The sequence below is a fragment of the Cervus elaphus genome, chromosome 17, assembly GCF_910594005.1.
Source record: "Cervus elaphus chromosome 17, mCerEla1.1, whole genome shotgun sequence".
In the NCBI taxonomy this organism is placed as follows: Eukaryota; Metazoa; Chordata; class Mammalia; order Artiodactyla; family Cervidae; genus Cervus; species Cervus elaphus.
The window spans coordinates 37,615,568-37,628,484 of NC_057831.1; the positions used below are offsets into that span (position 1 = coordinate 37,615,568).

The 12,917-nt window shown below is 43.8% G+C and overlaps 1 protein-coding gene across 1 annotated transcript; it reads right to left on the reverse strand.

Annotated features, from left to right (window-relative positions):
• Positions 1–8,924: 8,924 nt before the first annotated feature.
• LOC122673378 (actin-related protein 2/3 complex subunit 3-like) lies at positions 8,925–9,813 on the reverse strand. The gene has a single exon (XM_043871106.1). It carries the CDS (start codon positions 9,748–9,750, stop codon positions 9,214–9,216), a length of 537 nt encoding a protein of 178 aa, XP_043727041.1. The 5' UTR covers positions 9,751–9,813; the 3' UTR covers positions 8,925–9,213.
• Positions 9,814–12,917: the final 3,104 nt, after the last annotated feature.

Sequence of the window (12,917 nt, forward strand, 5' to 3'; positions counted from 1 at the left end):
CCCCTATAAAATCACTTTCTTGAGTCGGCTGTCATCCTTGAAAGTGAAAGTGAAGTCGCTCAGTCGAATCCGTCTCTGCGACCCCATGGACTGTATGTAGCCCACCAGGCTCCTCTGTCCATGGGATTGTCCAGGCAAGAATACTGGAGTAGGTTGCCATTTCCTTCTCCGGGGTATCTTCCCAACTCGGGGATTGAACCCGGGTCTCCCGTCATCCTTAGGGGAGGCCTTTCAAAGAAGGAGGCTGGAGTAGGGATCCGCATCACCTGGAGGCCAGCTGGCTTTTCAAAGCTCTTGCAGCCCAGGGGCTACACCTTGCTCAGAGCTTGGGTTAGCTCTTCGAGGCACATCTGGGGATGGAAACTGTCCTTCCTGCAGAGGGGACATGGTAACTCAGTCGAAAGTGCGCTGATGTGCTAGGACAACCACCCCTGCTCCCACAACTTGACAACAGTCCAGCCTTGAAATACATGCCTATTAAGGCTGCAGTTATGTGACACTAGCCTGGGGGAAAAGGCAAGAGACAAGTAGAGTAGGCAGTTCTTTTTTATTTTCTTTAATTTCTTAAAAAATTTTTTTTAGCAATTTCTGGAAGTATTGATGATTTACACTGTTTTGCTGTTTTCAGGGGTACAAAAGGGGATTCAGATATATATATATACACACACATACACACATTCTTCAGCTTCTGTTCCCATAGAAGTTACTAAACTATGTTGACCAAAACACAATATCATATAGAGTAGGTCTCCATGGATGATCTGTTTTCTATATATAAATTAGTGTGTATAGGTTTCTAAAAACTCCTAATTTATTCTCTCCTCTCACTTTTCCCATAAGTTAGCCTAAGTGTCTTTTCTAATTATGAGTCTACTTCTCTTTTGTAAACTAGTTCATTGGTATGAGTTTTCAATTCCACCTGTAAAAAATGTCACACAATGGTTGTCTTTCTATAAATTATATAATTAGAATATCATCTCAGAGTTCCTCCATGTTGCTGAGAAAGGCTTTGTTTTATTCTTCTTTTTGGCTAAATAGCCTTTGTCTCTCTGTGGTAGTTTTTTATCCATTCATCTGTTCATGGTATTTCAGCTGCTTCAATGTCTTAGCTGTTGTAAATAGTGAGTGCTCTGGGGAATGGTAGGGTGTAGTGTCTTTTCAAAGAAAAGTTTTCTCCAAGTGTATGCCTAGGCATGAGAATGCCTAAAGAATTGAATGCTCTGCTTTTAGTTTTCTAAGGAAACTCTGTACAACTCTCCATTGAATTCTTTACACTTCGCATTTCATCTAACAGCACAAGAGTCCTCTTTCTTCTTAACACCCAATCTGGCGTTTATTGTTCATAAATATTTTAAGGATAAGTACTTTGGTGTGAGGTGATACTTTCTTGCAATTTAAGTCACTTGTCTCTGATCACTAGCAAAGTAGACTATTGTTTACTAGGTTATACCTTTCTATTTTTAAAAAAAATTCAATGCTGTAATACTGACCTCTTGAAATTGGCCTCTGAAAACTCATCCTGATTTAAATTTCTTATGATTGCTCTCCCAGAATATTTTTTGATGGCAAGTGTCATTTACAATCTCTAGGTCTTGGGAATATTGTGTGCCCAGAAGCTGAGATGTCAGTGTTTCGTATCACTGCTTCTGTGGAATTCTGGTTAATGGGCCAACCAGAGTATTAACGAAACTTGGGGTGATGGGCTGTAATTTGGAATGTCATGTGTCAACAAAAAGCCCTACAGCTTCTGTCTTCAGATTTCTTCTCCCGACTGTTCACCCAGCACAGATCTTTTCCCTAAAAAATTCACAATATTGAATGTTGTTGTTTTCAGGAGAGATCTTTTAAAGGAGGAGGCTGGAATAGGAATCTGCATGATCTGAAACCAGAACATCTGGCTTTCTAAGCTCTTCCAGCAAGGGGGCTATACCATATACTTGGGGTGTACCACACTTGCTTTAGCTTCTGGAGGGTCCTCCTGACTAGAGATTGGGGTTTAATGCTAGGAAACCAGGCACCACCATTCCACACGGGCATCATGTGCTGGGACAAACGCCTCTTCCTCCCGAGCCCCGCATATTCCAGCTTTGACCCCAAACTTGCTTATGCTGCATGGATATGACACTAGCGGAAGAAAAGGAAAAAAGAGAACACCAGATTAAACTTTTTATTTCTAAATTTTATTTTTCTTTCTCTAGGGGTAACATTGCTTTACAACGTATAGTCTGTTTCAGATGAACAGAAAGAGGATTTATATCTATACATTAATTTCAGCTTCTGTTTCCATAGATGTTATTGAAGCATGTTGAGTAGAATTTCCTGTGATATAGAGTAGATATGTGTTGGTGACTGATCTGTGTGTGTGTACATGTGTATGCAAGTGTGTGTGAATGTACAGTACTTGGCCGCCTTGAAATTTATCCTCTCCTCCCAACTTGCACTTAAATAAGACTATGTTTGTTTCTAACATTTCTGAATCTATCTCACATCTGTAAATTGGTACATAAATCCCACTTCTAAATGATACCACGACACTTGCCTTTCCCTGTCGATGTGCTTTACTTACTTCCATCCATGTTATAAAGAAAGGTGTTTTATTTATTATTCCTAATGGCTAAGTTTACCTTGTCTCTCTGGAGCAGTACTTTTCCCAGACTATTTCCTGAATGCTGGTGTCATTGACAGCGCCCAAGCCTTCTGAATATTCCTTGCCGCAGAGGTTTCACTGTTGCTGTTATGAGATGTGTCCACAAGGCGGCAGCACTTCTGCATTCCCCACTCTCTCTAATGGAGCCGAAGGGGCCTTAGTGAAACCTGCCTGTCTGAGTTGTCATTTGGAATGCCATGTGCCAGAGGAACGCCCAAGGGCTTCTATCCCCCCGACACTTCCCTTGTGACAAATGTTGACCCCTGAAAAATCACTGTCTTTGAGGTGGTGGTGTTTTTAGGGGAGGGTTTTGAAAAAGGCAACTGGAATAGGGATCCGTATCAGCTGGAGACCTGGAGATCAGCTGGATTTTCAAAGCTCTTCCAGCACAGAGGCTTGACCATACCTGGGATGCACTAGGCTTGAATTTGTTCTTGGGGGATGGCCTGCGTGTGAAGACTGTGGTCCTGGGCAGATTGGACTGGGCAGCTCAGGTGCAAAGGGGGCTTGTGTTCTGGGGACACCTTGCTGGCTCCCTGAGGCCCAGCACATCCCGGCCTAGAGATCAAGCCTAGTCAGCCTGCAGAGATTGAGGTTAGCTCAGGGAAAAGAGGCTAGAAAGCAGTAGAGTAGGCAATGGTTGTTGTCTTTTTTTTTTTTTTCTCATAAACTTTGCATTTGATTTTTCTAGAAATACCATTGGTTTACAATGCTTGTTTCTTTCAGATGTACAGTAAGGAGTTTCGTTATGCCTCTAAACATACCCATTATTTTTAGCTTCTATACCCCTAGACGTTATTAAAGCCAGCTGAGTCAAATTCCCCGTGATAATTCAGTGGTCTTCTTGATGATCTATTTTACACACACACACACACACACACACACACACACACAGAAGTATCTGTTAGTGTGTATAGGATTCAACCACCTTCTAATTTATCTTTCCTTTACACCTTTCTTCTTTGGAAACCCTGGCTTAGTTTTTTAACGTCTCTGGGTCAATTTCTCTGTTCTGAATTCATTCATAAGATGAGTTTTCCCATTCCATCTCTAAGCGATATCACAGGCTGATTGCCCCTCTGTCTCTCTTATTTTACTGACTTCTATCCATGGTGCTGAGAACGGCCTTATTTTCTCTGTGGCTAAAATTTGATTGTCCTGTGGCACTCCACCCTTATCCATCCATCTGTCCGTGGGAACTTGGGCCGCTTCCGTATCCGGGCTGTTGTCAAAGCTAAGTGCTGTGGGAAACGCTCAGGTGCCTGGGTCCTTTCCAGTGAAGGAGTTTATGGGAGAGGGGGCCAGATGTGCAAGTGCTGAAGACGTGATTGCCGTATATCTTGTTTCCTAAGGATCTTCCGTACTCTTCTCCATGTGGTCCTTTACAATTTGCATTTCCATTTATGACAGCTTAGGAGTCTCCTTTTTCCCCCATGCCCACTTTGGCATTTATTGTTCGTAAATATTTGAAGGAGGACCAATTTGTGTGGTGTGAGGGGATACTTCCTTGCCATTTTAAGTGTCTTGCCTCTAATCATTAGCAATGGAGACCACCGTGTCCTAGGTTTTATCTTGCCAACGTTTTATCATTTGCTACAATGTGAGTGGTATTTACCTCTTGAAATTGGCCCCCAAAATTTATCCTGATTTCAGTTATTTTGGATGGCTCCCCCAGGACATTTTAGGACCGTGAGTGTCGGTTGCACCCCCTATGCCTTGGGAATATTTTATGCCCAGATGCTGAGATGTCAGTGTTTCTGTTACCCAAAGTGTCTGAAGGCGATATGGCTGCTTCCTTTGGCACTCTGGTTGAGGGGCCAACCACAACCTCAGTAACACCGGGCCCCCTGGGTTGTGATTTGGAATGCCACGTACCATCAAAAGGCCCAAGGGCTTCTATCTTCATCCTTCTTGGCCGTGCTATTCATGCGGGACCAATTTTAACCCATTGCAAAATCTCTTTCTTGAGAGTTCTGGTGTTTTTAGGCGAGGCCTTTTAAAGGAGGAAGCTGGAGCAGGAATCCACATTACTTGGAAACCAGGATGACAGCTGGCTCTCTAAGCTCCACCAGAGCAGGGGTTTTACCATACTTGGGATACACTAGGCTTGCTTTTGCTTCTGGTGGGCCGGCCTGCTTCTGGAGACAGCTTTAGTTTTCATAGACTGTCTGGAAGCAAGCATAGTTTCCTGTGATACAGTTGGGCTATTTTGGTGCCCTATTCTATTTATATGTGTGTGTGTGCATGTGTGTATAAGTTTCAGCCACTCGGACTTTATCTTCTCCTCCCACCTTTTCTCTTTAATGAGTATGTCTTCTAAAGTCTATTTCTCAGTTGTGAATTACTACATAAAATCCACCTCCAGGTGATATCACATGACACTTGCCTTTATCCATCTGTCGAACATGCTTTCCTTCCTTCCGTCCATGTTAATGAGAAAGGTTTCTTGGTTATGCTTCTTTATGGCTAAGTTTACCTTGTCTCTCTGGAGCAGGTCTTCCTTATCCATTCATCACTCCATGGACATTCTGGCCTCTTCACTGTCTTGACTTTTGTCAGTATTAGGTGCTGTGGGGAGTATTGGAGTGCCTGTGTCCTTCACTGGAGGTTTCCTCTGCATAGAGGGCCTGGCATGGGTGTGCCTGATGATCTGACTGCCTTATTTTTATTCGTAGTTTCCAAGGAAACTCTACAGAGTTTTTGTCCAGGTAGTTCTTTACATTTTTCATAACCACTGACAGCTTAGGAACTTTTCATTTATCCAGGACCCACTCAGGAAGTTTTGGTTCATAAAAGTGATAATGATACACCCTCCCTCTGACTGGCATGATGTGATACTTCCTTGCAATCTGAGTCCCTTTTCTCTGATCATTAACAATGTAGACCAGACTCCGGGAGGTGTCTTTATATTCTGTTTGATTGTAAACGGTGTGTGTCATGTTTCCCTGTTGAGACTGGCCTCTGAAAACTCATCTCGACTTCAGTTCTCCTTGGAGTACATTTCCCAGCCTATTTCCTGACAGCCCCCAGGCCTTCTGCCTATTCCTTGCCCAGATCTGGTGGCTGGGGAAAGCTGAGACTCAGTGCCAGCTTCCAGGCTTCATTTGGCATGTTCTGGGCCAGAAAAAGGCCTGAAGGCTTCTGTCTTCCTAGGGCTTCCCTCTCGGCCCCCACCACGGTACCAAGTCTGAGGCCCTGCATGAAGGCTCCCTGGAGGCTGCTGTTCTCCCTCGGGAAGGACTTTGTAACAAGGAAGCTGCCTTCAGGATCTCCATCACCTGGAGAAAAGGAGAGCGGCTGGGTTTCCCAAACTCCTCCTGCCCAGGGCCTCCATCATTATTTGGGTGCACTCAGATTGGGTTGGGTCCTAAGTTCATTTTGCTGAGTTTTCCATTCCACCACTAAGTAGTAACACAGGGCGTTTGTGTTTCTAAGTCAAATTTATTTTATTTAGTCTTTTCACATATGGGTCCATTCCTGTTGCTGAGATCGATATCAGTTCATTCCTATTTATGGCCCTGTCAGATTATGTTGTCTCAATGTGCAACTTTTTCTCATACTTTCATCCTTTCCTGGATATGTTCCTCGCTTCCTTGAGTTGGGTGTTTGAATAGTGAATGCCGTAGTGAAGGTTGCAATGCCTGTCTCTTTTGGAATTAAGATTTGCTCTGCCTATATACCCAGGCACAGAATTGCCTGATCCTCTGATATCTTGATTTTCACTGTCGTCCTTCCTAGGGTAGACCTCCGAAACCAGGAGATATGGACTAAAGGATGGGCATCACCTGCAGACCTGGACAGAATCTGGATTTTCCAAGGTTTTGTGTCCACGGGTACCACCATGACTTGGGTCCACTAAGATTGGGTTGGCTCCTGGCTGGCCCATCTGCATCAGGAAAATGTGTTCCCACCCAGAGAGGAGCAAGAAATAATAGCCTGAAAGAGGTCTCAGATGCTAGAATATCCACCGCTCTTCCTAAACCCATGTTTCAGTCTTGGGGTCCAAGCCTGGTCTGGTTGCTGGGATGGGACCCCAACTGAGCTGAAGGAGTTGAGAGAAAAGTAGGGAGTGCAGCTCTTTTTTTTTTTTTTAATTGCGTTTTGATTTTATAGGAATAGCACTGATTTACAGTGTGTTGTTTGTTGTACAGGTACACACGGGATTCATTGACATATCTGCAAATGTCAGGTTTTTGAAAGTTTCATTCTAACACCGGTTATTAAAGCATTTGGACTAGCATTTTGTTGATGACCTATTTTAATATGTATTAGCTTCTATAGCTTTCTCCCAACTCCTAATTTCCAGTTTTGGGAGGGGGGGGTTGTTTTATTTTTCCCACCTTTTACCTTTGGTAAGCTATGTTTGTTTTTTAAGTTTCTGTGTGTATTTCTTCCTGTAATGTAGTTCCCCTTGTTGAGTTTTCCATTCCACTACTATGTGATAACACTTCTGTTTGTCTTTCTATATGTACTACATTTTATTCAGTATCATCATACTTAGGTGCATTCATGTTGCTGAGGTACACATTACTATGTTCCTTTTTATGGCTTAGTCAATTCCAGTATTTCTCTGTATCACTTTTTGCCCGCACTTTCATTTTTCCATTACCTTGTTCATACATCGGCTCTTTGAAAGAGTGCATTCTGAGGTGAACTTGTGGGACCTGGGTCTTTTCGAAAGAAGCCTTTCTCCACCTATATGCCCAGGCATAGAATTGCTTGATCATCAGGTGGCTTGGATTTCAGTGTCTTATGAGACGCTCTGTAGTGTTTTGCTTGTGGCTTTATGCAATTTTCATTTTCTCCAACAGCTTAGGAGGCTTCCCACCTTCCCCAGCATTGATTGTTCCTGGATGTTTAAATGATAAGCACTCTGACTGGGGGGTAATGATACCCTGGTGCAAGATTCAATCATTTCTCCTTAATCTTTATGGATGTGGATGTTCTTTTCCTGGGTGATGTTAAATTTTTTTCATTTTCTTTTCTTTGCTTGGTGTGAGTCATGCTTAACTGCTGAGACCACCTCTGGAAAGACGTCCCGATGTGCACTGTTTTTGCCCCTGCTCTTTCCTCCCAATTGTCTCTTGTAGGCTGGGGTCCTTCGCAGCCCTTCAGGCCTTGTGAACTTTCAGTGCCCAGGAGCACTGATGTGACCATTGTAGTTAATGTCCACAAGGCGGCAGCACTTCTTCATGCCCAACTCTGGTTCTGGGGAAGCAGAGCCCTGGTGGATCTGGGCTTCCAGGGCTGTCATTGGGAATGTCCTGGGCCAGAATAATGCCTGAGGGCTTCTGTCTTCCTAGGGCTTCCCTCTCAGCCTTCACCTCAGGAACAAGTCTGAAGCCCTGCATGGAGGTCCCCTGGAGGCGTTTGTCCTGGCTAGGGGAGGTCTTTGAAACAAGGAAGTTGCATTAAAGATCTCATCACCTGGAGAGGAGGAGAGCAGCTGGGTTTTCCAAACTCCTCCTGCCCAGGGCCTCCATCCTGATATGGGTGCACTCAGATTGGGTTGGGTCCTGGCTGGTCTGTCTGCATTGGAGAATTTGCATTCCCATGCAGAGAGGAATGAGGAATACAGGTCTGAAAGGGGCTCAGATGCTGAGACACTATCCCTTCCTCCCGGAACCCCACCATATTTCAGCCTCAGGATCTCAACTTACTCAGGCTGCAGGGACCTGGCATTAACCAGGCTAAAGGAGTTTAGAGAGGAATCGAGTTCAGTTCTTTTTTTTCTCTTTGTTTCATTTAAATTTTTACAAGAATATCATTGTTTTACAGTGTATTTTTTATTGTATGTGTCAGTTAAGTTCAGTCGCTCAGTCATGTCTGACTCCTTGTGACCCCATGGACTACAGCATGCCAGGCCCCCCTGTCCAGCTCCCGGAGTTTACTCAAACTCATGTCCATTGAGTCAGTGATGCCATCCAATCATCTCATCCTCTGTCGTCCCCTTCTCCTCCTGCCTTTAATCTTTCCCAGCATCAGGGTCTTTTCCACTGAGTCAGTTCTTCGCATCAGGTGGCCAAAGTATTGGAGTTGCAGCTTCAGCATCAGTCCTTCCAATTAATATTCAGGACCGATTTCCTTTAGGATAGACTGGTTGGATCTCCTTGCAGTCCAAGGGACTCTCAAGAGTCTTCTCCAACACCACAGTTCTAAAGCATCAATTCTTCGGGCTCAGCTTTCTTTATAGTCCAACTCTCACGTCTATACATGACTACTAGAAAAACCATAGCTTTCACTAGACGAACCTTTGTCAGCAAAGTAATGTCTCTGCTTTTTCTTTATTTTTTTTATTTTATATTTTTGACATGAAATGTTAGAAATTTCTTTATTATTATTTATTAAGCACCAGCTTAATACTGCAGACATTTCAAATCACCAGGCAACAACTCATTCTTCGCCACCCATCCCACCCCAAATTCTTGATAAAGAGCTCTTCAAGTAAAGACACACGCTCTTCTCCCCTCTGTATAAAACTTTATGAAATAAAGGCAAAGAACTGTGTACATCTTGCCGTGAATGCTGCCCACGGCTGTGGAGCCAGGGTCCACCCGAGGTTGGCTTTATTGTCCAGGTCCTGAAAGACTCTTGTTCATGAACTGTCTCTTCACAAAGCAAGTCCACCACTTGCTGGGTTTATCATTTTGAGGGTCAAAAACTTTCTCACAAAGTCTCAGTCCAGTCTCTTGCCTCAACTGTTGTAAGTAGGCCCTCATCACTTCATCTTCCTGTTTGTTTGCAGGTTTGGCATAAATGGCATTAAGTGGAAAACCAGGCTCTCCAGGAATGGGAAAATTAGTGATTCCCAGTGTATACATTTCTTTCTCGCCTTGGCTTTTAGAATTGCACTTTTGGAGTTTCTTTAGACACTCAGAAATGTAGAGAGTTATGTATATCAAGGTCCTATCAGCTTCATTCTTAATTTCATAGTTTTTGAAGAAGACATTGGCCATAAAGTAATAGATAGCTTCATCCACAATATCTGTCTCTTTTGTCTCTCTAGGGACAGGTCCTTTGAACTGACTTCTGATAGGCAATAGTGCCATGTTTCCAATGAGTTTGGTGTCAGGGTCCATGAGGAAAGAGTGGTAAGCCGGCATCTTGGAGGCGCCCGGGTCTCCACCCCAACGAAGAGAATCTGGTTAGCGCTCGGTGGTTCCTGTCTGGCCTGTCTCTGCTTTTTAATATGCTGCTAGGTTGTCATAGCTTTTCTTCCAAGGAGCAAGTGTCTTTTAATTTCATGGCTGCAGTCACCATCTGCAGTGATTTTGGAGCCCCTCAAAATAAAGTTTGTCACTCTTTCCAGTGTTTCCTCATCTATTTGCCATAGTGATGGGACCAGATACCATGATCTTGTGTAGAGACAGGCAATTCATTGATACATCTACAGCTTCCATATTTTTGGAGCTTTCATTCTAATTCAGGTTATTAAAGCATTATGACCAGCTTTCCTTTTACTCTCAATTACATTTAGTTGATGTTGTCTTTTATACATGTATTAGTGTGTGTAGATTATTCATGCCTTCAAATTTCTAGCTTTTTTCCCTCCTTTTCCCTTTGTTGAGCATCAGATAAATAAGCCAGTTTCTCTTTTCTAATGTGGTTTATTTGTTTGAGTTTTCCATTCCATCACTAATAATTACCACGCAATGTTTGTGTTCCTATATCTAATTAATTTTATTTAGTATTTTTTATATGTGTCCATTCCTGTTGCTGAGGTGGATGTTCATTCATTCTTCATCATGGTTCTGTCATATTGCATTTTCTGTCTGTGCAACTTTTTGTCCTAGTTTCATCTCTCCCTGGATACATTCCCCACTTGCTTGACTTGTGTTCTTGAAGAGTGAGTGTGTAGTGAAGTTTACAGTGCCTGCCTCTTTGGGATTAAGATTGGTTCTGCCTATATACCCAGGCATGGAATTGCCTGATCATCTGATATCTTGATTTTTTTTTTTAGTGTCGTCCTTCCTACGGTAGGCCTTGGAAACAAGGAGTTGGAGTAGAGGATGGGCATCACCTGCAGACCTGGACAGCAGCTGGGTTTTCTAAGTTTTTGTGTCCACGGGGACCACCATGACGTGGGTCCACTAAGATTGGGTTGGCTCCTGGCTGGCCCATCTGCATCAGGAAAATGTGTTTCTACCCAGAGGGGAGCAAGAAATATAGGCCCAAAAGAGGGCTCAAGTGCTAGAACATCCTCTACTCCTCCTGAAATCCCACCATACTTGCCAGCCTTGGGATCCAAGCCTGGCCCGGCTGCAGGAACTAGACTCCAATGAGGCTGAAGGAGTCTAGAGAGGAGTGGGAAGTGCAGCTCTTTTTCTTTATTGCATTTTGAATTTTATAGGAATATCATTGATTTACAGTGTGGTGTTTGTTTTACAGTACAGGTACAGACAGGGGATTCATCAATACATCTACAAGTGCCAAGTTCCGGGAACCACTGTTACAATACAGGTTATTAGAGCGTTTGGACTAGCATCTGTTGGTGACTGATTTTAATAGCTATGGGCATGTTTAGGTTACTCCCACCTCCTAAATCTGTAGTTTTTTTTCTTTTCTGCACTTTTTCCCTTTGGTGAGTTTGTTTAAACTTCTCCATGTATCTCTCCTTTTAATGTAATTGCTTTCGTTGAGCTGTCCATTTCACTACTACGCAATAACATTCACATTTGCCTTTCTCTGTGTAATGTGTCTTATTTAGTATAGCCATACACAGGCCCATTCATGTTGCTGAGGTACATATTATTGCATTCTTCTCTATGGCTTAGTCATATTCCATATTCCCTCTGCATCACGTTTTGTTCATGCTTTCTTTTTCCATTGCCTTGTTCCTACCTTGGCTCTTTGAAAAAGGGTGTGTGCTAAGGCGAACTTGCAGTGCCTGGGTCCTTTGGGAAGAAGGCTTTCTCCACCTATACATCCAGGCACAGAATTTCCTGGTCATCTGATAACTTGGTTTTCATATCTTAAGGACGCTCTGGAGTGTTCTGCATGTGACTCTGTACCCTTTTCATTTTCCCCAACAGATTCAGAGGCTTCCCACCTCCCCCAGCATTTATTGTTCCTGGATGTTTACATGATAAGCACTCTGATCCGGTGGGTAATGATACCCTGGTGCAAGAGTCAATCACTTCTCCTCAATCTTTACCTATGTGGACATTCGTTTCCTGGGCGATTTTAAATGTTTTTCTTTTTTTTTTTTTTTTTTACTTGGTGTGAGTCATACTTACCTGCTGAGATCGGCCTCTGGAAAGTCGTCCTGATTTTCATTTTCCCCACTCCTGCTCTTCCTCCCGATCGTTTCTTGTGGGCCCAGGGTCCTTCTCAGCCCTTCAGGCTTTGTGAAGAGGCAGTGCCCGGAAGCAGTGGTGTGACTGTTGTAGTTACACAAAGTGTCCGCAAGGAGGCAGCACTTCCCACGTCTAACTCTCATTGTGGGGAAAGCTGAGCCCCAGTGGATCTGGACCTCCAGGGTTGTCATTGGGAATGTCCTGGGCCAGAAAAACGCCTGAGGGCTTCTGTCTTCCTGGAGCTTCCTTCTCAGCCCTCCCAGCGAAAACGAGGCTGAAGGCCTGCGTGGAAGCTCCCTGGAGGCTGTGGTCCAGCCTAGGGGAGGCCCTTGAAACAAGGATGCTGCATTCATGATCTCCATCACCTGGGGAGGAGGCGAGCAGCTGGGTTTCCCAAACTCCTTCTGCCCAGGGGCTCCATCAGTATTTGGGTGTACTCAGATTGGGCTGGGTGCTGGCTGGTCTGTCTGCATCGGGAAATTTGTGTTCCCATGCAGAGAGGAGCAAGGAATATGGGTCTGAAAGGGGCTCAAATGCTGGCACACGCTCCCTTCCTCCCTGAATCCCACCATATTTCAGTCTTAGGATCCCAGCCTGCTCAGGCTGCCGGGCACTGCAGGGCATTGTAGGGCTTAAGGCCTTCAGAGAGGTGTAGAGAGTGCAGTTCTTTTTCTGTTGTTTGTTTTTTGTTTTGGCCTTCTCTGTTTCATTTTAAAAGCTCTAGAAATATCGTTGATTTACTGTGTGTTGTTTCATGTATGTGTGCAGACAGGCAATTCTTTGATACGTCTACACGTGTCATGTTTTTTGGAGCTTTCGTTCTAATTCACATTATTAAAGCCTTATGACAAGCCTTCCTTTTACTCTCACTTACATTTAGTTGATGTTGTCTTTTATATGTATTAGTGTATGTAGATTATTCACGCCTTCAAATTTCCAGGTTTTTTTTCCCAACTTTCCCTCTGTTGAGCCTA

What these genes read in the sequence shown, in the direction of transcription:
- LOC122673378 (XM_043871106.1), bottom strand. Translation starts at nt 9,750, where the DNA reads ATGCCGGCTTACCACTCTTTCCTCATGGACCCTGACACCAAACTCATT.